The sequence below is a fragment of the Morone saxatilis genome, unplaced genomic scaffold (genome assembly GCF_004916995.1).
Source record: "Morone saxatilis isolate NCDOM2014 unplaced genomic scaffold, NCSU_SB_2.0 Contig0, whole genome shotgun sequence".
Taxonomy (NCBI): Eukaryota; Metazoa; Chordata; class Actinopteri; family Moronidae; genus Morone; species Morone saxatilis.
The window spans coordinates 15,626,647-15,654,086 of record NW_023339650.1 but is presented as its reverse complement, the minus strand read 5'-3'; the positions used below and the strand labels follow the sequence as shown (position 1 = coordinate 15,654,086).

The 27,440-nt window shown below is 44.7% G+C and overlaps 2 protein-coding genes across 2 annotated transcripts in view; one reads left to right on the top strand and one right to left on the bottom strand.

Annotated features, from left to right (window-relative positions):
* The first annotated feature begins 303 nt into the window (after positions 1–303).
* On the top strand, positions 304–9,285 carry prpf4bb (pre-mRNA processing factor 4Bb). The gene is made up of 16 exons (XM_035654467.1): positions 304–362; positions 1,686–1,767; positions 2,301–3,445; positions 3,772–3,939; positions 4,172–4,327; positions 4,571–4,652; positions 4,844–5,045; positions 6,164–6,237; positions 6,325–6,415; positions 6,595–6,742; positions 6,899–7,036; positions 7,160–7,313; positions 7,397–7,511; positions 7,603–7,754; positions 7,894–7,980; positions 8,134–9,285. The coding sequence occupies exons 1-16, from the start codon at positions 304–306 to the stop codon at positions 8,335–8,337; spliced, it is 3,057 nt and encodes a 1,018-aa protein (XP_035510360.1). The 3' UTR covers positions 8,338–9,285.
* Positions 9,286–10,449: 1,164 nt separating this feature from the next.
* Positions 10,450–27,440, bottom strand: part of gli3 (GLI family zinc finger 3) — a 74,458-nt gene continuing 57,467 nt past the window's right edge. Inside the window, exons 7-14 of the mRNA XM_035654012.1 lie at positions 26,228–26,444; positions 25,038–25,151; positions 23,959–24,099; positions 17,526–17,675; positions 17,232–17,396; positions 16,828–17,118; positions 15,233–15,623; positions 10,450–14,677 (exon numbers count right to left, since the gene is read on the bottom strand). Coding sequence (XP_035509905.1) covers positions 12,303–14,677; positions 15,233–15,623; positions 16,828–17,118; positions 17,232–17,396; positions 17,526–17,675; positions 23,959–24,099; positions 25,038–25,151; positions 26,228–26,444 — 3,844 coding nt within the window. The 3' untranslated portion in view covers positions 10,450–12,302. The remainder of the gene's footprint in view (positions 14,678–15,232; positions 15,624–16,827; positions 17,119–17,231; positions 17,397–17,525; positions 17,676–23,958; positions 24,100–25,037; positions 25,152–26,227; positions 26,445–27,440) is intronic.

The following is a 27,440-nucleotide window of genomic DNA, read 5'->3' as shown; positions in this document are numbered from 1 at the left end:
TCAGTCCTGTTGACATCTCTCTGTCGAGTCATGTCATCTTATTTATTAAAACCTCCTGTTGTGTTCATATATTGAGGCCATTAATGTTGTAAAACGGAATGCTGGCCTGAAAACTATAAGCCGCACAAGCATACACCCTGGTGGTGGACAAAAGAAGTGTTTAAGTGCACGAATCCTGGTTGCAGTGCTCCGCCAGCTCAACAGAGGGCACATCAATGTCCTGACACTGTCGTACTTGTGTGGCGGAAAAAAAAAAAAAAAAAATACAATCAAAGAAGAAAAGGCCCCCCTCAACTGACGAAAATGGCCGACGTTGAGATGGACATCGCGTCCACAAGAATGAATAATGGCAACGAACACGTGTAAGTAGTTTAATTAAAGATAAGACGTTCGGGGTATTAAGGTGCAAGTGTCTTCCCCCGTCGGTAATCGGAAGGGAACCGCTCTGTGAGTTAGAAGGACGCAGGTTAGCCAGAGGAACAGGTTCACGTTGTTGCCGGGGCTGGCTAAATTACTTGTCAACGGCTGGCTAACGTTCTTTAGCCGACGAGCTAACGTTCTTTAGCCGACGAGCTAACGTTCTTTAGCCGAAGAGCTAACGTTCTTTAGCCGACGAGCTAACGTTCTTTAGCCAACGGCTGGCTAACGTTCTTTAGCCGACGAGCTAACGTTCTTTAGCTCACCTAGCACTAAGTTTCGGCTAAAACGCATAGCGCATAGAAGTGTGGCTCAACTGCGGTGTTTTCTATTTTCTTCAATAAAGTGTAGCTACACGACTTGGGGCTAGTTAAACGCGGGTATTCGGTTGGCATGCAACGATGCTGGGAGCGTAAGTGAGCGTGGCTGGGAGCTACCTCGGGGTTGTAGCTTAAGAACCGTTAGCGTGTCCGAGCTAATGAGTGAAAATCGTCTTGGCGGTCGTGCTCCGGGGGGGAAGTTTCCATGGTGACACACACGAGTGTCGTTTTTCAGGCTCACAAGCACAGTTCTGTCTGCGACCACCAGCCTTAACATTTCTGTTAGTTTCTCGCTAAATTCGGCACATTACGTAACCAAGGTTTTGCTGCCAAGCTAATGTTAATCACCGATCTAACTTGTACTTATAAGTTGTCTTCTGGGTGATGGATTTATCCTAAGGCGGTATTTTTATAAATGCATAACCGCTAATTAACCCTGGAGGAGCATATCGGTTTATATGGTCTTTTCATTCATTAATAAAATGCACAGAAAATCCCTGCTAAGTTTAGTATTTTATTCAAAGTGATCTTATTACTGAACACAACAACAAAACAAGTGTTTCATCCCCGGACAGACTGTTGGGAATTATTTTAATGACACCTCAATCACAGGTTTCCAGGTTGTCAGTGGTTACTAGTGTTGGGGGAGAGACAGCCAAAGAAAGCTTCTGTACAAGCCCTGGTTCCCTTGATATTTATTAATTGATACAACAAGGGATTATGCTCAGTTTATGCACTGTGGCCATGTTTTTTAATTTAATTTATTGTTCGTCTGATTTATAAACTGAATAATTGTGCTGTCCAAATCTCCAAATTTGTATCGCAGTGTGGTCAATTACGATAATTCTGTCACATAAATCAGCGAATTCAGATTAATTGGCAGGTTTTTTTTTACCGCAAATGTGTAATATTGTGTGTTTATTTTGAGATTGTTTTCTTTTGAAACAGGAAGCAGGACCTGGAAAGCCACGAAAGAAGTGGAAATGAGGACAGCGGAGACATGTCTGAGGAGGAGGAAGAGGAGGAAGAGGTAGGGGTCGACAACAGCAGCCCTAATTATCTTCAGTGGTATGATGCCATGATTCTGACCTAAACTTTCTACGTTAAATTCAGTTTCATGTTGTTGTCCGTGTCTGCACCTCAATCTGGACACATTCAATAGCAAATAGTGATATAAACGATGTAATATTTGGCAGTTTTTCCACAAAGCTATATTTAAAAGGAGGTGTATTTTTGGTCCGTGCAACTGTTTTATTTTTTTGATCTCACCAAGACCACATCACAAACACACAATGATAGCCCTACATTAAAAACTACTGTACAAACAGAGAAAATAAATACATAATTCAGATAATACCCATATTTATGTTGCCATGATAATCGTTTCATATAATTAACCCTAATCTAAATTGAATAACCCTATATTCATACTCATCTATAACTCTTTTGATACAATCTGGAAGAATACAACCATATAAAATTGAAGATTTTCTTTTGAGTTTCTGTTTTGAGATGATTTTCACACAAACAAATTGTCAAGCTGATGCGTTGTCTCGTCCCCAGGAGGAGGCACCAACTAATGGCGAGAAGACAGAAGAAGGGTCCAAACATCACAGCAGCAGCGGTAAACACAAGAGGAAAAAACACAAGCATCGTAGTAAGCACAAAAAACACAAGCATGCCTCTGATGAGGACAAGGACCGCAAACGAAAACATCGTCACAAACACAGGAAACACAAACGCAAAGAGGGCTCGTCTCCCTCCGCCGCTGTCCTCTTTGGCTCCTCCAGCCACAAAAAAGTTGAATCCTCTCCCTCCTCTGGAAATCCAAGTCTGGACGACAGGGCCTTGCTGGAGGATTTGGAGAAACAGAGGGCCATGATCAAAGCTGAGCTGGACAGCCAGTTGATGGAGGGGAAGGTTCAGTCAGGCATGGGTTTGATCCTTCAGGGTTATAACTCTGGATCCGAAGAGGATGGAGATGCTAGGATCAGAAATGGAGAACAGCGTCAAAGGGGCAGCTCAGGTAAACCCATATCTCCCAGAGGGGGGAAAAGTGGGAAATCTAGACGGGACTCAACAGAGGGAAGTAAGTCCAGCACCAAACGTCGTAGTCGAAGTAAGTCTGCAGACAAGCTAGGACAGGCCAAGGAGTCTAAGCAGGACAAGGTGACCAAAACCACCAAGGACACAGGCGTTAAAGAGAGAGGGCGCGGCAGGAGCAGGTCAAAAGACAGAAAGCGTTCGGACAGCACTGACAGGTCCAAGGAGAGGACCAGGAAGTCCAACTCCCCCTCGAGCTGGAGAGGAGAGCAGAAAGGCAGCCGCACCGATAAACGGCCGACTCCACCGCGCGACGACAGACCAAACCAGGAGAGAGCGAGCCGGCGGTCCCGATCACCCGGGCGAGAGCGGCCGAGTCGATCCGATGCTGACCGGGACAAACGGCCGGCCAAGTCCCCATCCAAGGACGCTTCATCGGGGAAAGAGAACCGCTCTCCTCACAGACGAGGTCCTCACAGCCCCATGAGAAAACGCAGCGCTTCCCCTCGCCACAGAGATGCCCACCACCCTTCGGCCAGCGCCTCAGATAGGACATCGAAACAGAGCAACTCTCCACCCAGGACAAGGTCCCCGCCCAGGAGGGGCCGCAGCCGCTCCCCAGACCTCAGGAGAAGAGATGTTGAGAGGCAGGACTCCCCACTAAGGTTGGTGGAAGTTGTTTTGACGTTTATAACTCCTCACAGTGAAATAAGTTGCCTAAAAACATCTTTCAGCTTGAGTGAAACGCCACACACATCAATAATGCACTACACAAAGATGTAGAGAGATGAAATATTTGACCGTTTGTTTATATTTATGGTAATTCTGCTGTATTCTTGTGGCAGCTCCCCAGTGGGCAGTTCTCTCAGACTCCCCAGTACTCTTTGGTCTGAAAGCACCAGTTGTTGTTTTGCACATAGCGGTTTTGTTCAATTGACAATGTAGAATGTAGAGTTCAACCCGTCTGCCCGCTCCCCTGATGTTTCAACAGGAAGCGCCCCCGACCAGACGCAGGGCCAGGCAGAGACAGATCACGAGAGAACAGTCCCCGATCATCCTCTCGCCGCAGGATGAGTCGCTCACCTCTAAGACGGAGGTCCCCATCCCCACGACGACGCTCCCGCTCCTCCCCCCGCAGGCGGTCTCCATTAGGACACAGGTGATGACACTTAGTAATAACTTTGATTTGTCTTTCATTTCTGTTACACCGATGTGTTTTATTTAATCAAAGGCAAACTTTGGCATCTGTCATATTTTGGGAGGTTGGAGATGTTTTCGTGTTTCTCTGTGGGACTCTTGCTTGCTCCCAGTAGTAGTGTTGAGACCTTTCTTCAGGTTAAAACTTTTACAAGCTAATTAACAATCCCTCCTTGACTTCTAATGCCTTGCAGGTCTGGGGACAGAGACAGATATGGCAGGCTCAGACAGTACCGACGCTCAATGTCCCGCGATCGGGATAGGAGAAGACGCACTAGAGACGAGGACAAGTTCAAAGGAAGCCTTTCAGAGGGCATGAAAGTCGACCAGGAATCCTCGGAGGAAGAAGTGTGAGTAAAAGAAGATATTAGCCCTTCTGCATCGGCTATTCCTAAAGAGGCAGTTGTTTTAATATTGTGTTTTTATATGTAATATAATATCAAGGCTACTTTTTATTTTGGCTCAAAGATTTGGAGAACATGTAAATAGGCATTTTGTGATCCAGTCAGACAACATGGAGCTGATCGGGTACCTCAGATGATAGTACAGGAAATGATGCTCCATATTTCTTAAAGCCTTGTTTGTGCTTGCAGGTTGGAGGACTTTGACGGAGAGGAGGTAGATGAAGAGGCTCTCATTGAACAGCGCCGCCAGCAGCGCCTGGCAATTGTCCAGGTCTGAATACACCTACTGTGATCCAAACCTGCTGTCGTATTACCTGCCATATTAATCCAGTATTTGTGAATAAGCTATAAGTTACACTCTTTATATAGCGGCCTGTCTACCGTAACAAAAAACACTAATGTCCGTGGCTGACAATGTTTGAGATGTCTTCTTATGTCCACACAATTCCTGCCATTGTACAGAAATACAGAGTTGTGAATGACGACACCAACATGGTGTCAGAGCCCAGCAGCCCTCAGAGCAGCACACGCAGCCGTTCACCCTCACCCGATGACATCTTGGAGCGAGTAGCCGCAGACGTCAAAGAGTACGAACGCGAGAACCTCAACACCTTTGAGGCCAGCATCAAAGCCAAGCACAACCTCATCGCCCAGGAGAAAGACGGTAATGTCCTGGTCAAAATGATCCTATCTGTTGGCATACAAGGCCAACTGAATGAACCTGTGCACTCGAGTTAACTCATTTCTCTAAAAATATATGTGAAGGCTTGTGACAGGATGCAAAAATCAAATATCTCTCCGATATATTCGCTGGAATTGTTCAGATTTATGTGTAAATTGGCACACAGGTCAATCATTGTCCTAAACACTTTTTTCCAGAAGTGGTGCCTCCTCATGGGGTGAATCTCATTATCCTCTCACCATTACCAATCAATGCTTTTTTTTCTCCATGTCTGCTGAAGTGCAGAAGTATGATCACACTAGTTACCAAAAAGACATCAGCCACGCTTCGCTTGAAATCTTAGTTAGAATAGGATGAGGAACAGGCCCAGCATACAAGTAGCTCCATATACTTTATCTGTGGCAGAATGGAGTCACCCATCACTTAAACCTTTTGAAATGTAGCTTAGAAAAGATTCTTCTGCTCCTTTTTATCACCGAAGAGCTCAGCCTTCAGTGAACACGGAGATGAGAATCTGAACAGCTGACAGCTCTATCAAGGATACCAATCGCTTTTAAATAGTCTCTTTTTAGTTGTCTGTATAGTAACCCAAAAATGCATTTCGCTTTCTATGAAAACAGTTTCCCCAATTCAGTCACAGTCAGTTTAGCAGATATGGAGGAAGTCCTAATTAACAAAGATGAAAGCTGATTGGTAGCGGTTGCCCCCCTGCCTTTTTAAAAAGAATGATATTATTAATGTGGATTCGTATTTGCATTTCCCTGCAGTTTGGAACTACCACACATTTTCTGTGGTCTGTTTCACACTGTGTCATAGACTGACCAAAGAATACCAGTCTATGCAAAACTAAAATGGCATTTGGTGGCTTGATTTGTGTGCAGAGTTGTGTGATGCAGGGATTTTAATTTTGTTTCTTTCTGTCATGTGTTCATTCAGTTGCTGGCTTGTAATCCAAAGCCTGGCTGTCTCTGCCACCTGCAGCATATTTTGAGCTCTGCAGAGTATGTGAATCAAACACATGTTCCAGATATTCTGTTTTACAACATGGTGGATGACGAGAAACTCATCCTGTGTCGTTCTCTTGTTTTTGTTTGTTTCAGGAGCCAACCCAAAGAAGCCTTCAGCCCCCGACATGTTTACAGAGTCAGATGACATGTTTGCTGCTGACTTTGATGTAGGTATTTTCAATTCAGGAAGCTGTAGTACATCTCAGCTCTCTCTTATTGAGCTACTGACCTCCTTTTATGTGTTGTTTCTGCAGAGTGCCAGGATGAGAGCAGCAGGTGTAGGGAAGGACTTCAAGGAGAACCCTAACCTCAGGGACAACTGGACTGATGCTGAGGGTTACTATCGTAAGTGCTGCCTACCTCATCCTTGTGTTTCTCCGTTATCTGGAGGCAGTGTGTCAGTACCATTGGAAACATTCATCAGTGCTTGCTTAACGTTATGGCAGTGTACCATTACAACCATGTCCGAGTAATGTCTCCTGTCTAGGCTTGTCTGTAAGTTTGTGCTTTGTGTGGTTGTTTAGGGGTGAACATCGGGGAGACACTGGACAAGCGTTATGACGTTTATGGCTACACGGGCCAGGGTGTTTTCAGCAACGTGATCAGAGCCAGGGACACCGCCAGGGCTGGCCAGGAGGTGGCAGTCAAGATCATACGAAACAATGAGCTCATGTGAGTCATGCCTTTTATTATAGGCAATAAAAGCATTTCTACATGAATGTCAAATGTATATCCAAATAAGTATAGATACTTACAAATACAATTACACTCAACAGCAATAATCATGTGGAGGAACAACAATAAAACATAACTTTTTTTGGTCAACAGGCAAAAGACTGGGTTGAAAGAGTTAGAATTCCTCAAGAAGCTGAATGATGCAGATCCTGATGACAAGTTCCACTGCCTTCGTCTGTTCAGGCACTTCTACCACAAGCAGCATCTTTGTCTGGTATTCGAGCCTCTCAGGTACTGGAAAAGGAAACACTACTCCTTTCTTTTCATCGGTTGAGAAGTGTGCATCTATTACTGTTGTTTAGCATTTATATGATGGCCTCACTTCCTAATTACCTGTTGTGTTCTCATCCACAGTATGAATTTGCGAGAGGTATTGAAGAAATACGGTAAAGATGTCGGGCTCCACATTAAGGCTGTGCGATCCTACAGTCAGCAGCTCTTCTTGGCTCTCAAGCTGCTCAAACGATGCAACATCCTCCACGCCGACATCAAGCCCGACAATATCCTGGTACAGTGGAAACACTCGAGTTCAGAATGAGGTTAAAGAATGATTAATCTCGTGTGTACTAAATTAGTTTTTGTCCTTAAAAGGTGAATGAGTCAAAGACCATTTTGAAGCTGTGTGATTTTGGTTCTGCGTCCCATGTTGCTGACAACGACATCACACCATACCTGGTCAGCAGATTCTACAGAGCTCCAGAAATCAGTAAGTTGCAGTATTTGTACACGCCTCTAATCTTGTCATTAATAAATTGCACTCAGAACTGGACCTCGCTCACTATTTCCTTCTGTCTCAGTCATAGGAAAGCCGTACGACTATGGGATTGACATGTGGTCTGTTGGCTGCACTTTGTACGAGCTTTACACTGGCAAAATCCTGTTTCCTGGATCCTCTAACAATCACATGATCAAACTAGCTATGGACCTCAAGGGCAAGATGCCCAACAAGGTAAGCTTGCATCATACAATTTCAGTTGCTTCACTGTTGCTTATTGTTTCCCCTTCCTAGATGAAGTGAGGCGTGTTGCTCTTCCATGCGGTGCTCAAGAAGTTCTGGCTGATGCAATATCATGGTTTTCTTTCCGCAGATGATCCGTAAAGGCTTGTTCAAAGACCAGCACTTCGATCAGAATTTGAACTTCCTGTACATTGAAGTCGACAAAGTGACAGAAAGGGTAAGGTGTTCCTTCTGACTTCTACATTAGGTTTTAACCTGATGAAAATGAACATCATACAATGTGTAAAATGTTATTTATGTAATATATTACATGTCATTATTGATTCAACTCAACACCTCCTGTCATTTGTCCATAATTCTGCTCCATCAGGAGAAGGTGACGGTGATGAGCACCATCAACCCCACCAAAGACCTGCTGGCAGACATGATAGGAGGCCAGCGACTGCCTGAGGACCAGAGGAAGAAGGTGATGCAGTTGAAGGACCTGCTGGATGGCACCCTGATGCTTGACCCAGCCAAACGCATCAGCATCAACCAGGCTCTGCAGCACCCTTTTATCCAGGAGAAAATCTGACATCCCTGAACACCACACACTCCCAGAGCGGACATAGAACCAACCACTAAACCAGCTCTGACAGGAACTCTGCAGTTGAAGCAGCCAACCCACAGACTTCTATTCAGAATGTCATGGATTTATGTTCTTCCTCAACTTTATTTTGTTTATGGATACATAATTGTGTTTTATTGTAAATAGATCATTGAAATGGTAGCCATTCTCGAAGACATTGATTTTGCGATTTATCATTGTAAACTTCCCCTCATACCCAGCAATGCAGTTATGGACTTTTTTTTTTTTTTTAAATTTAACTGGCATTGGAGTGACAGATGTTTTAAAGAAAAATATAATTCCTGTAAATACTGTATGTCTATTGCATTAACAATCTCAAGCAGCAGACAGTTGAGTTTTGTTGTAGTTGCAGATGTCTAAATACATCAGTTCTTTTTAACCACAATTCTCATTGTGGGGCGATGCATGCTTTTGAATGTGCACCCTTTGTGCTCTAGATTTCTGTGGTGCAGGCCTGTGTAAATGCTCTGTATGTGCATCAGTGTCCCACATGTGACAGCAAACCCCCCCCCACTTCTAACCAAGTCTTCAGGCCTTGTGGTCTGAACCGAAGGAATAGATGCATATTATGTACTCCTTGAAGAGGTTTTTTTTTTTTTTTTTTCCAAAGCAGGTAGTCATTGTTTTATACATCTTTTTTACCTTCCTCCCTCTCCAGCACTCTGGCTAGGTCCTGGCTCTTAAGGCTCTCACATTCAAGTGCCTCCTGTATGAGCCTAGTGTGTTAAAACACCTAACAGTGCTGGCCTGTTGAAGCCACACCTGTGACCCTCCTCTCCCATTGTTGTATATAGTCCACAGTTAATGTCATTTCATGTGTGATTATTTGTTTTTTTCCATTAAGTGGTTAAAAAACAATCTTGTGATTTCAATAAAGAATAGTTGTGGAAACTCTGCTGAAAAAGCACCTTCGGTATAAGACAACTTTTTAGTAATAAAATGTTTCCTATTGTATACCAAACCCCCTTTCTTCATTCTATCCCCATCATGAATGACATGATGTCCTGTACGTGAAGTTTATCAGTACCTCGATTCATATAAGATTGGTAAATGTGTTGGATTGGAAGCGAAACAGTCATGGAACATGTGTATAGATTTCACAACTGGATGTTAGCTGTATCCTACTACCCCATTAAGTGCAGTCTGAAGATGGCAAAAGAGTGAAAGGGGATATTGCTGCAGCCTCGTGAGCATCAGAAGTAAAAACGGCCCATCTCGTATCCAGTTGTAACAATTTACAGCTCTCATGCTCCCTCTCTGCAGTGGAAAGTAACTGTACCCTTCATTTCCGTCACATGATTGCACTTGTGTTGAGCCTCTCAAAAAGCATAATGGGAGACTCGCTTAGAATAGATTCCCATTTTTCTCCGTCTGGAAAGTTAGGGAGTGATGCAAGAGCTCTCTGCGCTTGCCTTAAATGTGCTAAAAGGACTTCTGATAAGAGCTGATGGCCCGTCAGCCTTAAAGGATCTGTAAATACATGTGCACTATAAGGGAATAACCACTGGTGGAGATGTCTGTTAAAGAGCAGGGATAGTAACACCTACTGACTTTAATCTCAACAGAGAGATGAGGGGCTTGACTTGCTTTTAATGTAAATATGTAACCAAACAAGTGATTTATAACCATGTTATCCAATTCATGTGGATGAAAATCACACTGCATAGCTCGCGCCTTGCAATGTATTGTAATTTCTTGTGATGATCAGAAGAGGGCATCAGAAGCTCGAGATTTTCTCCACGAATTAAGTTACTGTTGGTGAGTAATCTCAGAACTTTGTGTTTATTTTATTTTTAATGAGATTAGCGTGTTCCCAAACAAAAATCTAAAGAAACATCAGATTATATATTTATGTACTGTTTTGAGTTAAGTTGCAAAACGTTTCTTTGGATGTGGTTTGATTTATAGTAACACTGAGTGTGTGCACAAGTACAGAAGTCGCTGTCCTGTTTATCCTCTATCTTGGTTGTTGTCTCCATAGAAACAAAACCATAATTCAAACCACTGCAGTTCATATGTTATCAAACCCAGCACATAAAGAAGAAAAGAGACTTAAAATATAATTTCAATTTTTATTAAAACCATACAAACATTTGTAGTCAGTTATAAAAGAGCAAAGTGGCTCTTCTGGCGGAGGGGCAGTGCTGGGCCCTTGAAGCTCCGCTCTGAGCCAGATCTGTCTGGCCTCAACCCAGGGCCTGGGAATCCCTGCTTTCAAAGTCAATTCTTTATTGGCCCCAGGATACTCCCCATATCCTCTGCTAAACCTAAAGAAAGAGTATTGTATTTACATATTATATATAAAAGAGCACAATAATTGTTGTGAAACTTAAAAAAAAAAAAAAAATCAAAGAAAAGTAGAATGCATTTCGCAAATCTTAACTTTTCTGATATTCAGACTTTTCTTATATAAATGATCTGTCATTTTATCTTTTTTCAGGTCTCACAAGAGACTTTAAATGTTTATCTTTAATTTTTTTCATAATTCACAATGGAAGATTGGCAGTGATCTTTCTCTTTACCAACAGGCAGATACTTATAAGGCACATACCTCAATGTAATTTCCTTCCTTCAAAGGAAATGATTTCTACTTTTTTTTAAAAAAAAAACAAACAAAAAAAAAACCCACCATCAATGCACAGCTACAAAAATGACAAAAGTACCAAAGAACAGTAAAACAATTTGTACCTCATTGTTTTGACGCTGAATAAAAGGTAAACTACTCAATATTCTGTGTTCAGTCACGCAAGACTGGAAGGCAATACTAACACTGTTGACAAAGTCACTGCAATACTTGATGGCAGTACACATTCTGAATTTAAGAGCTTTGGACAAAACGAGAAGGATGAATTCCTACGAAACAAATCACATCACTTTACAGCATTTATCATCATGAGAGGGGAGTTCATGTGCTGTGGACCACTGCCGGCCATTAAGACAAATTAAAAAAACATAAAGTAATCATATCTATTTATGTAAGCATACATAAAGCACCAAATGGGACCTTTGATCATCAAGGAGAAAATGTCCATGTTCATATCAGCTCCAAGCAACCGTGCAATCCAACGTCAATAATCAAATGATCACAAACAGAATATAAAAACACTGTTATATACACTTGTGAGTACCTTAGCAGACTAACTAAATCGATCCATTTAGATATCAAGTAGACAACTATCTACGGTGCCTTGAAGACTTGGATGTGTCCATTTTTTTGGACTCGATACCATACCGCAGTTACTCTTGACAAAAAACACCACTTGGTAAAACTTGGTAGAAGCACTGAAACATTTACAGATTCACAAAAGTAACATACAAACAAAATAACAACCAATGTAAATACACCACTTATTAAAACCTATGATATATAAAGTTATCACCAGGGCCTGTTAAATTAATGACCCATGTCTGACCTGCTGTAACAAGAATGGATTTAGCGGCTTTGTACCTGTGAGATCAGAACGGTAGATACTTGGCACATGGGCTAGTCTATGTAGTTATATAGACAGTGTTCATGTTTAACCTTGAATACATGCATTTTTACCATCAGTGTGTACAGCAAAAACAGTGACAATACACAGAATACTGTTTTAAAGAAGCAAGCTTTTGCTCACCATCACATAGTAATACAAAGAGAAGAGCTTCCAAAAATAGCCTACATTCCAGAAAAGGAATATAACTATTCATCTATACATAATTTTGACGCATCCCATTTCTGTGTGGGATGACATTTTTACAAAATAAATCAGTTTGGCAACTGCCTGTTCCACAACACTTAAAGTACATAATAAAGTTCTTATAATTGCCACTTTGGTCTTAGTCTTCACATACACCAGAGTTTTTCTCTTCCTTTTTTTTCCTTTGTCCTAAGGGAGGAGAAAGCTGAGAGAGAGAGAGAGAGAGAGCAGCAGCTACTGCATGATAGCCAGGAACTTGCTCTCCTCAGCAAGTGTGGTGAGGAGAGAGCTCATGTCTCCAATTGCCATGTTGTTTAGGCCAGGGGCCACACTGTGGAAGTTTGCAGAAGCTCGAGGGGTGGTCAGGCGTGATGAGGTCCTGGACAGACCCTGGAAGATGGAGGGACTCAACACTCCTGAAACCAGGCTGCCCTGGTCAAAGCCATCCTCCAGGATGGCACCAAAGTCCAGACTTACTCCCTCATCTAATACAACAGGCACATTGCCATCTACTGTGCTGGTAACCTGGTCTGCACCAGGGGAGAGAAGGGCAACTGAGTTCCCGCTGCCACTGCCACCACCTTGTCCCACTGACTCAGCCATGGAGTCCAGTAAGCACTGGTCCTCCAGGACAGGGAACGAGGAGGCCTTGCGATCCTCTGGTTCGTAAGAAAGGCAGTCACCAAAGCCGTGCTCTAAGTATCCATGGTCTGGGGCCTCTAGTTTCAGCCCAGATACCTGATGAGCAAGGGAACAGTGGTCCCCACTTATCTGCAGTTGTTGCTGCTGGTTGAGACTAGCCTGGATTTCACCGGAGTTCTCGGGATTGAGGTACTGTTGGGTCCTGACCAAGTTCCTGTAACTGTTGATCGGTGGGCGAGGGACATGGACCTGCCGATTGTGATGAAGAGCAGTTCCTTGGGAGAGGTTGTCCATAGAGACCCTGCTAAGGACTAAGTTGTTCCCAACCTGGCAAGAGGTGCTACTGTTGTGGTCCTGCTGGAAGTGGCTCTGTTTTTGAGGCCCATTGGAGGCCTGCTGTTTGAAGCTCTGTGGAAGAGGCCCATCGATGATCTGTGAGAAGGCTGGCCTTCCGAAGGTGTTTGTAGAGTTGTGACCAGAACCTCTCATCTCCATGCAGGAGTTAGGTGATGTCTCTAGCTTCACCCCAGGGTTGGCACAGCAAGCACTTTGAGACTGATTAGCCTGGGCACAACTGTTCTGGAAATCAAGGGACACTTGCTGCTGAACCACCATGTTTCCAAACCTGCCAAAAGGTGCAGATACAGCTCCATGTTCTGAGCCAGACCACCTTCCACACTGTGTCTGGTGGTTTTGTTCCCTCTGAGGAGACCTGTCAGCACTCCCGGAGCTCACTTCATTCCACTGGATAGGAAGTTTACTAGGACTCTTCCGCTCTACTATCTGCTGGTTCTGGAGACTGTGGGACCCAGGGAAGGCTATATTCAACCCTGAAGTCTGGATCTGTTCTATCTCCTCCATAGATGGATGGGAGGTGTCCCTTTGGATAGAAGCTATTTGGTCCTCAATGTGCAAATAGGAGCCACCATCCACCTGAACCTGGGAGTGGAGATACTGCACCAGGTCATCTGGTAGCATATCCTCATCCCCAAGCAACAGGCCAGCCTCCCCGTCCTCCATGGCCAGGGCTTCTAAGGCTGCATGTTCTGCAATGCTAGGGGTGTACGGTGAGTGCTGCAGGCCTCTCTGCAGGTTGCCCTCTGAGCGTGTGTAGTTCTGTAGGCTAAAGTTGCGAGTTTCAGGTGTAGAATGATGAGACAGAGGTGGAAGAGGGTGGAGGTTGTTAAGGCTGTTGAAGCGTTGCACTGGGGGCAGACTGCAAATATCAGGAGCCTGCGTCCGCACTGGGTCACTGGCCCTCCTGTTTCCATTCAATGGTCCCTCACCAGGATAGAAGACCCTCCTTCTGTAACCTGCATGCCCTATATACCCATTGGTGTACCCGTTGGTGCCATCGCTGCAGCGATGTGGCCTGACTAGAGGTGGCAAAGAGTGGTTGCTACCACCCTCATCCATCATGGCCATGCGAGTCTTCAAGCTCATGCGCTCCATGTTCGGTAGAGGCGTGGGAGGTGGGCCGCCAGTTGCTGCCGCATACTTGGCTTTCAGATGGTAGTGCTGCGCTGGAGTTAAATTGAGCATCCCCCGGGACCCTCCTCCTATACCTACTCCTCCCACACCTCCCCAGCCCCCACCTGAGAGTATCCCTCCACCTCCTCCTCCTCCTGTCCCACCTCCATACTGGCTTGCTTCGCTGGACCGGCGGGAGGCATCAGTGGAGATAGGGTCGTAAGAGTCGGTGGAGCTAAGGTTGTGGTTGCGGCGGTGGTGGGCGGCTGCCATCGTACCCTCACTCTGGGAAGCCTGGCTGGAGCGTCGACTGGAGAAGCAGGGGGAGATGCCTGAGGAGCGCCGACTGCTGCTCAGGTAGGCTGAACTGGTGGTGCTACCACTGCTGTCACGCCGGTCTCGGAGCAAATTAAGCACTGTTAGCTCTGTGCTGCCCAGCTCAGGATGAGCAGGTGGCTGAGGAGCAGACACCCCCCACTGCTTGCCCAGGCAGGATCCTGGGGGGAAACACAGACAGACAAAAAGGAATGAAGAAAGTTTGGACACTGATAGAGAGAACAAGGAAATTATGCGGTGAAAGGAGAAGCTACAGGAGGATGAGAGAGGAACAGCCAAGTAAGTTAAATCTAAGTGTGGAGAGATCCCTCAAACAGATGTTGCCATAGACAATAGCAGCCCTTTGCCATGAAACATTGTTACATGCTATTTTCACTGATATGATATATGGCTTGATATGGTTTTGATACCATTTTCCAGCGGAACAGTAAATTTTAAGCATTTGTTATGCCTGAATGCTTTAGCCAAAATCAGAAAGATGGAATTCAGGATAATTTATTTCTCACAACATGATTTGTACACATATTTGTGGTGATGTATAAATTCTGTGTACAGGTGCTTGTTTTTACAGGTGCTCAAAGCCATGTCAAAATACTACATGCTGTTTGTGAGGGTTGTAGACTTTATAAAACATCTTAATTATTAAGAAAAATGTTCCCATACCCACTTGGACCTCAAATTCAAACAAAATTAAACTTTACAAAAGTGAATCTTACCCTTCCCCAGGATGTTGGGTAGTGTGGAACCTTTTGGGGGCGGTGTAGGGGACACGGGCCCCAGCCTGGGCAGCACTCCATTCACCTGCTTCAGCCTCTCCATCTTGATGTGCTCCATCCAGCGCACGGGGCGGCCAACACTTCGCCTCGCCTGCAGGGTCAGCATGGCTGTCGTTGCTGTGGAGACTGTGGAGTCCATGATGGGGGCTGGCTCACCCTCACACTCCTCATCCGCCTCATCGTTTTCCTCTTTCTCCTCGTTCTCCTCCAGCCCCTCCCCTGGCGAGCGTCCGGCGCTCACAGCAAGCTGGACTCCACTGCTGGGATAGGTGCTGATGGGGGACTGGTCACTGCTGCATGTAGACTGACCGCCAGGGCTTGGCTGAGACGTCTGACAGACACAGACCAGGAAGGAAAATTGAGAGAAGGGAAAGAAAAGAAATAAGATTTTTATTTCAGGTAACACATGGGAAGATATACAGTGTTGTATGTCACAAACAATGAGATAATGTAATCATTGTGATGGATGCATTCTCTATAACATCAGACAGTAATAATTATTGATAAAAGATGACTGATCATAATGAAACATAATTCTATTCATGTGTTCATATAATTATCTTGCGTAATCATTGCAGTTTGAGCTGGTTCTTCAAACAAGAGAACCGACTTTTGCATTTATTCTTTTAGAAAAAAGTTGCTTGGAAGACAAAGTTTTGTACATTATTGGGGCATGAGTAATACCTCCCCTGATGCAATCGGGACACCCACACAAAAAAAAATATTTCAAAAGAGAAATCATGTTTGGGGTTGTTTTCAGAGGACAAGACAAATAGATAAAGGCCTCTTGTGAGAAAGGCTTGTGTCTAATTAAGTTGTTTATCACATTTTAGGAACTATGTTGCACTGAGGAATAATGGAATTACTTTTTTGGCATCAAGTGTCAACAGTGTTTAGCGGGTATTCATCCTGTTTACTGTGTGAATGAATGTGGCTGCACAATGGAGCCCTGGGCAGTATCAGGCATACTTTCAGTGCCCAGTTCTGACCAAAGGCATGGGCATTGCTCAGGAAAAAAATGCACTGCTTTTGGTAAAAATGATTGCCACTCTTCAAAGTGTTGTACAATGGAATGAGAAGAATAATCTTTATGAATGTGAAGGATGAGGGAAACCTACAATGAGAACAAATCTGGCGAGTTTTGGGTGAAAGTCGAGTCAAGCAGTTGTGATAGGATGAGAAAATGTCCAACAGACAATAAAACAAAAGAAAAATAAAGGAAAAAGTCAGAATTGCAAAGAATATTTTATAGATGCAATATAAAGGGATACCCATCTCACCTGATTACCCACTGTCCTTAGAAAGGGAAGGAGAGAAATGCCGAAGCATCGGATAGAAGAAAACGTTTGTACGTTAGAAGACTTCAGTGTTAAATGTGCATGCCCCCAAATCAATGTTAAATCATACAGAAACCTAAATATCAGATGTTTAAATGACTATGTTAAAGTAAAGGAATTAGTAGTAAGTATTAGAAAAGAATTAAAATATTGTTAAAGGTGTGAGTATCAGGAAACTACCCTTAAATAAAGTCTCACCATGGGCTTCTCTGTCTTGATGGACTTGACCTGCAGACATTCATCCTGTTTTGAGGTAGCATGGTTGTACTCCCTTTGGTCCGTATACCCACCCAGGGGCAGTTGCCCTGGTGACCGGCCCTGGCCGTTGCCCCCAGGCTCCCGTGGTTGGGGCGGAGGGCGCGGGTAATCTCCACGCTGTTTCTTGGTGACGTGTGCCTCCGGCCCGTGCACCGTCTTCACATGCTTACGTAAGGAGCTGGGGTCTGTATAGCGTTTGGTGCAGCCTGGGATTTTACACACATACGGTTTCTAAAAATGAAAGGAGAAAGATGAGCTGTGAGACACATGTTCCTTGTAAACACCATATTTGAGTGGCAAAATCAAAGGAGTGTAACTGTATGAAATTCTTTGTTTGTCATTACCTCATTTGAGTGTGTGCGATTCTGATGTTTTGCCCGATCTGAGGCGTTGGAAAAGGCCTTGTTGCAGCCTTCATGTTCACACACATAAGGTTTCTCTCCGGTGTGGGACCGTAAGTGAGTCTTAAGGTTTTCCAGACGGGAGTAGGCCTTGGCACAGCCCTCAAACTGCAGGAAGAGAGAGAAGGAAGAGAACATCACTCATACAGCCTGAATCTTGTGTTGGCAGGTGACATGTAAAATAGCTTTTCATCTGCAAATAAACAAGGTAAACTGAGAAAAAAGCAATATCCTTACCGTGCACTTGTGGGGTTTTTCCCCAGTGTGCCTGCGCATGTGGACCACCAGCATGTATTGAGCCTTGAAAGGCTTCTGCTCTCGAGAGCATTCCTCCCACCGACACACAAACTCCTTCTTCTCCCCATGGATGTGGTCATTGTTGATGTGCTAGGAATGAAAGTGACAGAATTTAAAAGGTTACATATATGAGATTTAAAACAGTAGCAAGTGAGGAGAGCAACTGAAACTGCTGTTTTTCTCATCTACATTAGTGAATAAAGGAATTATTTTGGACCAAATCAGAGTTTGTGATTGTTGGAAGAGTGGAAAGACCAACGAAGATGATTTTGGGGATTTATTGTAAAATTACTGGTTTTGTCAATGGAGACTGGTCGGCAGTAGCCCCCAATGTTTTGGTCTGAGATGCTGGTGCTCTAGTGCAACATCCAGTGGCAAATAAATCTCGTAACCAAGCAATCAATGCATTACTATAAGCTCTTGCTGTGTCTGAGCATGAGCATGAAGTAAGGAGTGCAATGCTATTTTGATTTGAATTAATTTGTTCAGCTTGAGGAAATCTTTGTTCTGCAACATGAGAGGCAAATGTTACATTCCCTTTCCTGTTTTCCATTTCTTTTTATGTAGTACTTTCTCCATTTAATTTCTTCCATCCATCTCATTTCTCTTAACTCTTTCTTTTCTTCTTTTCTAGCCTTTCTCTCTCTCTCTCTCTCTCTCTCTCTTTCTCTCTTTCTCTGCCTCACTGTTAAAATCTGCACAAACACAGGGGAAAAAAGGCAGACTTGTGAGTCTGAGCGTCCGATCTGAACAGGATTTTCAAATAAAACCCTGTCACTTCGCATCACATTGGGCCCTCACCCCTCCATGACAAGTGCTGACAGTTGTGCTGCTGTGGCAACTTCCAATCTGAGGCTTAGGAAGAAGGGGAGGTGGGAGGGGGTTGAGGAGATAGGGCAAGAAATCCAAAGTTCAGTCGAGGCATCTGAGATGCAAAGGCTTTACAACTCCAGCCAAGCATTATATCTGTGAGCACCACCTTTCTCTTGCTTCATCCCCTTCCCTCTTTGTTTTTTTCTATGTCTTTCTTCTTCTTTTCTCACTAACTGTCTTGTAAAACCGAGCAAGTGGTGGATGTTACAGAGGAATGAAGGAGGTGAGGAGAAAAAAAAAGTAATGCAGACATTGACCCTCTGGGGAAAAAGTCAACATCTGGCTCCCCTTTACAGACAACACTGTGGTGGCCTCTGAAGTGCCTTTCCGGGAGCAATTTAAACCCAGGGAGACAGACACAATATCCTGACCAAAAGAAACTGGTATTATTACATTCCTGAGCAGCGGAGAAGAGTCTTTTTACCTTGGGGCTGAATGAGGAAGGATGGATGGCAACAGAGAAGAAGGAAGGGAGATAAATAGAGACTTGACTTTGAATGCTTTTAAATGTCTGGGGAAAACGTGCTTTCTTTGAGCACTTACTCACAAGACTGTTGAGCAATAAAACACGCAGGGCCAAAGCAAATAAAGTATCCAGGGTCAGTTCCCCTCCAGGCATGACACTGCACTGACAATGGCATCTTTGTACCTTCCCAGTGCCCTGCCCACTGGCCAGATCATGACCCCGCACATAACCACGACCATGTCATCCACCATAAACCAGGCTATTTTTCATCTTTCTTCAAGGCATTTTGTCTTCTAACAACAAAAACACTGCACTCACCTCCCAGTACTACTAAAGGAGGAGTTATCGACAAATGAGTCAGCGCGGCAACAGCAGGGTGCGACAGCAAAGGCAAAGAGTAAAATTGACACTAATATATCCGCAAAGGACCTCCATTATTCTCACTTGACATTTTTTAATTTCAAAGTGACAAAACAAGACTAATTCCATGGAAAATGATTGGGGACTGGATGACCACAGACGTTAGTGAAGTTTCCCCAAGATTGATCTCCTCCCCACCTCGGTCGGAGCCTCAGAAAAACCTGACTCGTCTTCTCTTTTTCTTCCTCTCTGTGAGGGAATCCCTGTGGCAAGCAATCGGTCTGTTGTGAGCAGCATTCAATATCCCCTGGCTGAGAGCGATGGGAGAGCGCCATGGTGTTGGATCATGCGGGTGGCTGGCACAACACAAGTGCATGCACGCACTCGCACACACAGACGGATACACACTCACACCCTGTTTGTACAAATGAAGGAGGTCGTTGACGGGTTTGATGCATGAGCCTCTGAGCTGACAGGGAGAGGGGGACAGACAGCACGGTGAGAGGGGCCGCCGAGAAACCTAATGGCATGATCTAATGGCAATTCTTATTGAATCAATAATCTCCATGCTGAGCAGACAGGCCCCGTTGGCCGGCTAAATCGACAAACAGGTGCTGATAGCAGCGGCGCGGCAGGTTATTCATCTTCCCCCTGCCAGCTTATCGGCCAACAACTGTAAAAACGCCACCAAGATGGATTTAGGAGGGAGTCGCACGACAGGGAGCACCAGGGACACGGACACAGGGGACACTGAAGCCGCCTGTGACGTATGAGGAGTGCACACACACAGACACACACACACACACACATACATACATACAGGTGCAGGCACTATTTTTTGGGTCCAAACCTCTGCTGCTGGGTGCATTGCAAAAACATCCATAAACATAAACAGCACTAAAACACACAAACAATTTTACACTTGGATTTAAGCTTTTATGTTGTCTAAAAAAGAAATAAGAGATTTAAAATTATTTTCCGTCCTCCTATGTGAATGCTCATACTCACGCATCTCGACACGCATTACTTTTGCTATTTCCCAGCATTTGCCCACTTCAGTATCCATCTCCATGTCTCCTTATCAAACTCTCTCTGGGACATAGGCCTCATGCATTAGAATGCAAGCGTGCATGAAAAGAGGGCCTGTTTACAAGGCAATTTCACTAAGCTGTGGGACCCGCAACACCGTTTAGCTTTATCAAACACCGCCTAATAAATCATATGCTCTTTTGTGATGTCAGTTGCTGAAGTGCTTTGTGTAAAGAGAGGGGGAAAAAAGAGCATGAAAAATGCAAAGAAGGGAGGGAAGGAGGAGGGAGGAAGTAAAAGGGGGGAAATGTTTGTGAGTTAGGGAAGGAGGGAAGATGAGAGTATGTGAGTGAGCGAGCAGGGGGCAGGGAGCTAGAATTGGCATGTGTAATTCAGCACAGTCTTTTCATCTTAGAGTAAGATACTCTTGACAGATAAGGAGCCTAATCCTTCTCCTGATCAAAAAAAATCTGCATTTTACCAATTAAAAGCCTGCGCCAGCAGCCAGAGGGGAGGGGGGGGGCTGGCTTCAGACTGCGCCCGCATTTATCTCCCTTTAACACCAGGGAGGCGTACAGCAGTCGCCTCAACAAGGCTGCACACAGGGAGAGCCAGCTCCACGTCTAAGAACAAGGACATCACAGCGCCACCTATGTAGATGACCTGGAACAGAGTGGTAGACTGTGGAGGATGGAAAAGGCCCGATGCTGTGAGAACACACACATACAGACCACCAAACCCCATCTGACACTCTCCATATATAGTCTAAAACATCCTCAAAAATCAGTCGTTAACAGGTCCAGAGTGACAGTAAATTCTCAAGTTCACAATACTGGAATAGTTCAGCAGCTGAAGGTTATGTGCACTCTTGTAAGTGGTCGAAGAGTAATCATAGATAAGTCAATTTTTACAAAGAAGCTAAAGAATGACACACTATGATAACTCATGTCGCAAATCTGTGTGATGTCACTGTCAACTTTTATATGCTGATTCAAATTTAATCAAGTTTCATAACACCACACTTATTCTTGGTCCCTCTGTATCTGATGACTCTCAACTAAAAAACTGCTTTACCACACAGATGACAATATAGCTTACATACAATTTTTTTCATACAAGGGGCACTGAAAATGCATTTCTCCCTTGTAGATTTCTCCATGGTGAAGTATCAGTAATAGATCCATGAGAGAATAATAAAAGATTGTTGAGCAAGGCCATATTAGGGAATTATGGGAGTGTGGGGCTGGCATCTTCGGCGACAAAACAGAGTGAAAAAAGCCCACTTCAAGAGAGACATTAAAGAAGCCACCAGGCCTTATCTTTAAAAGTGCTCCCTCTGAGGGGAAAGAGGGGAGGGAGAGAAAATGAAAGAGAAAATGAGAGAAGGAGAGGTTTATGCCCAAAAATGGGGAAGCAAAAGAATGTGGAGCGGAGAGGGAGATGGAGAGGTATAGAGTTGAAATGTAATAAATGAAATAAATACAGCAAACTAAAATTGACACCCGCCTCGCTTTTGCTGACTGGGTAGGCCAGATAAGTGAGCTAAATTGCATAGATCTGATGTTTATCTTATCGGCTGCACCGAGAGCGCTTAAACGCAGATGATAAAGGAACGCCGTGGCGTGTCATGGTGAGAGCATGTTGGAGAGTGTAAAAATATGCATAAGGAGCACGGCAGGAGTGCTTTTGAACAAGGTGGAAAGCGATGAGGGTGGTGTGAAGGCTTAATTCTAAAATTAGGCCAACCACAATAGGAAAAAGGATCTTTGAACCAGTGCAGCCATTACTTTTAATACTTCACAAAAACATTTATTCCATGACGTAGACTGTCAACACAGCAGTCTAATTTTGTAGCATGTTTAAAGGCTGTCATTGAGTGTGAGTCCATGTGTAAGCTCAACCTAGTGGTTAAATTGGTTATATTTCCCCAAAGCTATTTCAGAAGACAAGTACAGGGGGAAGGGACGCTCCATTGTTTGGTTATATGGAAATTCCCCCCACCCCCAAACCCCTCCCAGTGTGAGAGGAGAGCCACTGTGGTCCAAATACTGTACTTATCCTATTACTGAGGGGGGTGGGGGTGCGGAGAGATAAGAGCATTTTCTCGTCCGCTCTGCTGAATTAGAGGGCAGGGATTCTGTAGGCGAAGACTTTTATTGGCATCTCTCTGCATATCTGCATGTGCATAGAAAATGAGAAATAAAATGCAATATCAGAAAGTCAAATGCCAGAAAAAGAAAAAAGAAAAAACAATTCCAAGATGGGAAAATGGAAAACTAATAAGGATTTTGTTGGTGTCTGTCTGCACTGCAATCTGATAATAAGTGCATCTTGGCAAGGTTAGGCTGGATAGTATATGTGGAGGAATGAGAGGACATTGTTTTGTTCAGATGGCCACCTGGTGTGACTACAGTAGGGGGAGGATGTGAGCAAGCTTTTCCTCTATTAAAAAGCCATCCTCCCCTCCTCTCCCACCACCTTAACTCATCCGCCCTCTGAAACAGGGGCAAGAAGTTGTCAAGATTCTCAACCTTTGAGCTGAGCCCTTCAAACACGGGAGGCAGCCCATTCCGCACTGAGGATATCAATTATAGATAGGGGTTACCACCGCGGCTGAGGATTGCAATGTCAAGACGGCAAATAGACAGCTGTGGAGAGCTGAGAATCTTTCTATCAGATGTGTGGTGATGTGTGTTTCATGTGTGTGTGTGTGTATGTGTGTGTACACTCCGGCGTCCCTTGTTCACGGCATCATATTGGTGTATTTTCACCACTCCTCTAACTTCAGTCTGCTCTCGCAGTTGGATGACGGGTGAGGGGTTCACAGGCCGTGAGAGAGCAGCAGAGCTAATAGTGTCGGTGTAAGTAGTCGCAGTAGGGGTGACACAACCATAATTTCATTAATATTTAGCTTAACAGTGAACCCTCTGGCGCAATACGATGAGAGCCATCCATCTCCCAGGCTGTGTGAGAGTTCTGATAACAGCCAGGAGGAGGGCCGGTCCAGTGCAGTACACAAAGCTCACATCCTGACTCTGGGAGGCTTAAACCGCCAAATCAGTTACCCCCGTTCAGCTGTGAGATGTGCTCTCCAGCTTTTGAGCCCCATTACCACCGTCCCTGGATCCAATCAGGAATCCAGCAGCAGTATCAGTCAATGCCTGCAGCTCCGACTCTACTGTAGGTTTGCTGCTGCACAGACTCGCAGGCAGGGGTTGTGGCCTGATAGGAGGCATTGTGCAGAATAGTACTACTGCGGTTCATGTTGCTGGGATCTACTGAGCTTGAGGTAAGAAACACTGAAAACTCTCACAGCATACAAACCAAAAGACATTGTAGTTTTGATGTGTGTTTTCTGAACTGTACCGGGAAAGCTTTTTATGTAAGTCTTCACCTATCTTAGAGCTACAAACACCCTGCTGTGTCTCCCTGTTTCCCTAAAAGATACTCTGGTCCTGGAGAACAACCGGGGTCAGGTGTGAACACTTCTCTGCCCACCGAAACGATGAAGAGTTCAGAGATGTTTTGCCTTTCTTGTTCCTTTTTGTGCATAATTTACTGGCTGTACCATTTTAAGATTTCTGGATATTAAAATGTGACGTTTGTGTGTGTGTGTGTGTGTGTGTGTGTGTGTGTGCTACTCACTTGTACTAGCTGCTCCTGTGTGTCAAACTCGCGGCAACAGTTCTCCCAGTGGCAGTTTGTCTCGTAAACCACTTCTGGCTCCTGTTTGCTCTCATCCTTGTCCCCTTCCTCCTTCACCAGGGTCATCCCATCAGGATGGTCCTGAGGAACAGCAGGGAAAAAATTCTAGTTCGACAAGCACAACAATGTGATAAAGATGTTATAAATAAATGTACTGAATAACATAAAAGTATTAAAGCTTCCTCTCTCCAACATCAGTCCCTCCAAATCTGCCATAAAAGTAATTTTTTTAACTGCCCTGTTGGTTTACATGAAAGGCAGAGCCAAAAAAGATTTGGTTACAGGTCTCAGCCGCAGTGCCCTGTGAATCTGGCCTTGTTTGGCTGCCTGGGAGAAAAAGTGTGGGGAGCGGAAATGTAGCGCTGAAAGCCCTGCTCTGTGTTTGGGGGTTGTTATACGACAGGGCCGGGGCGAGTATTTGAGGAATCTAACCCCCTTTTCCTGCTGTAGGTTGCTCTATTAGCCCAGACATATTTCACTGTCACAGTTAGGTGGCTGACTGGAGCAAAGAGTTGGTGTGGGCTAATTCATGAGAGCCTCGGCTTCCACCACACACCTCAGGCTGAATTTGCTGCTGCCTGAGTTTCGACTCTAATAAGGTTTTTTTCCTGCAGATGCAAACACTTACTGTTATCACGTTTCTCTTTCATTTTTTCCAGCCACTTAAAATGTTGATTAAGCAAAAGCAAAAACAATTTCCTTCTAGTCTCCCAAAGATCAATGAATTGTTTCGCTTTGGTACAGCAACTGATAAGAGCAGGGTGGGAAACCAACACCAAAAAAACAGCAAAAATGGCAGTAAATAAATACAAACAGTGGCTGGTAAGCTTGTCTATTGTTGCAACCACTTTGGCAAGCCACCAGCTTTACATTGGCTTTCTATTCTAGTGGAAAAATCTAAAAATAAAAACCGGCAGTGAATTCTGGGACTTGCCAACCAGTTTGCAGAATGTGGATTTACTAGCCAGCTGACGAACATCCTATGGAGCTATTTTCTGAAAAATGCAGAAAATCCTCACCTGTACGCTGACTGCACCTGGGCTCGGCAACTCTTCCTCTGGTTTCATTTTGGAGCGTTTGTGGTGCATTGGGTCTCCAGTGCTGCTCACTGCAGACTCACTTGTTGGTTTGGTCTGTGGAAACAGAAAATATTTCATCATTTCGAGCTTCCCATTACATGGATTTGACTATATAGAAGATTTAATTTTATGTTACTTATATTTCTTATGTTATCCTCTGCAATATTATTAAAAATGCATGTGCTGCTTATAAGTCAATCACTCATTGACTTAATCAAGCAGAAAAGAAACAACTGTGCTTGCGCCATAATGATTTCCGTATGCTCAGACCTAGGCAAGAACTGTACAAATGAAAAACTACGCAATTCACTGTATCACATTAGCGCCTCTAATCACAGCAATTAAAACAAACTCATGAACCAATTCAGTGAACCATTCACTGTCTGAACCAATGGATGACCTGACTTTGGCCCTGGCTTAAATTCACCCTTGGGGGAATTCTTGTTACATACCAAGCTCACAAGAATCAAAGAAGTTTCCCTTGGTTTTCCCTGAAAATGTGAACTCCCCTAATGTTGATGTTTTTCACAGGACTCTCAGAGCTGTAGTGATCCTGTCAGTCTATGTAACATGAAACACTATCTTCGCTGAAATATATGAGAGTCGCCTGTGGCCCCAAAGCAATATTTAGTTTATTCAGGAAAAGGGAAAGGCAATTTTGGTATGCCCAATTTGAATGAGGCCGCATTCGCGATAACACAAAATTCAAGCAATGGGAAACAGCAGGGAGGACGGGTAATAAACATTGAATATTTACTTCAAATGTGGGCCCGCACATACAGTAAGGGTTGAGGAAGGAGAGAAAAATCCCCTTTGGATCCATCCATCCATGTCAATATTCCCTCTCTATATCCTTGTTCTCTCTCTAGTGATTAATGGAGTCAGCAGTGGGATTCTATGCTAACAAGCCCCTTGTTGTTTGCTGCAGGCACGTTCTGGGCCGCACTCGGCAGTCTAAAAACAAGAGACAACACAAGTAGGAGGAAACTCCCAGGAGAGAAGCGCGTGGAGGGGGGGTCCTGCCTGTACCATGTTAGCGTGCTGCGTTTCCCTGAGATGTGGCTGGCAAGCGACGCCGCTATCTATTACCTGTGATGATGAATCGCACAGGCGCCTGCTGCCGCTCTCACCTGTGAGGAGTCGTTGGAGAGGGTTGAGCGCTCACTGGCGCTGAGCCCAGAGGGGGGGATGCCAGCTACGGGCCTCTGGGCAAAGGTCGGCGACGGGTGGATGAGGGGTGGACTGTGGCCAAAGGCAGAGCCCACGATTCCCGGTTGGCGGCCAATCAGCTGCTGGTGCACGTGCAAAGCCACTGGGGTTGAAGGGTAGGCGAAGCTTAACGCTGGGCTAGAGAGAGCAGATGAGAGAAAAGGCTGATCAGTCATATTGTGTAAAGTAATCATAAAACTATGATACAACTTCACTAAAATATCAGTTGCAAAGGCAGTTAGACAAAAAAGGGGAAAGACAGTGAGTAAATGGATTGTTCTGGATAGCTCCTACTCCCTGAGGACAATCTGACAGGAGATGGTGTGGTAATGTTGGAACCACGGGGCTGCCGGCAAATCCCTGCCAATGAATGTTCAGCTTGTTAACACACAGTGAATTATCATGTGGTCTGTGTAAGGCAGTATGTCATTCTTCCACTGGGCAAATGATTCAGATGATAAACAATCTGGAGTGTGTCGTATAGCCATGTAAATAAAGCTAAATTAATTCCCTGTCCCTGCAACAGACTTGTCTACTCTTTATTTACCCTAAACCTGAGCCCTAAACCTGAGCTAACATTGTTTATCCTTAAAATCCCAGAAGCCACCAAACCTCCTCTGGGGTCTGTCTAACCGCAGGTGAACCACCAGATAAACACAGATCTGTGTGGCTCGACAGCACGGCCTCCATTCATCCTGAGCTCTGACGCTTCGCTCTCGCTGCGACCCATATGTCTGCTGATCTTATTACGAGCCGAGTGGAAATCAATGGGCCGAGACACATTTGGGGGCCCATCCGCTTGTCATATCACTCATCAGTCTGTTGGCTCTGGCTATTTGGGTCCTGTCACCGGGACAGTGGCTGAGCGTGCAGTGTGATTGATCAGGCTCTTCTTACAGATCACTGATCAATGGCTGTGGGTGGGGCGATGGATCTTTCCTTTTCCCTTCTCTCTTCTTCTCTTTTTCTTCCCTTTGCTCGCCTCTGGTACAGGAGCGTGATGTATGTGATGTTTCCATGAGGTGTACCGGATGACTGACACAAGCCGCCGGGGAGGCAGGCTGACTGGCTGGCTGGGAGATCGTCACCCACACGGGGGTTTGACATGGACGACACACACACACTCACACACAC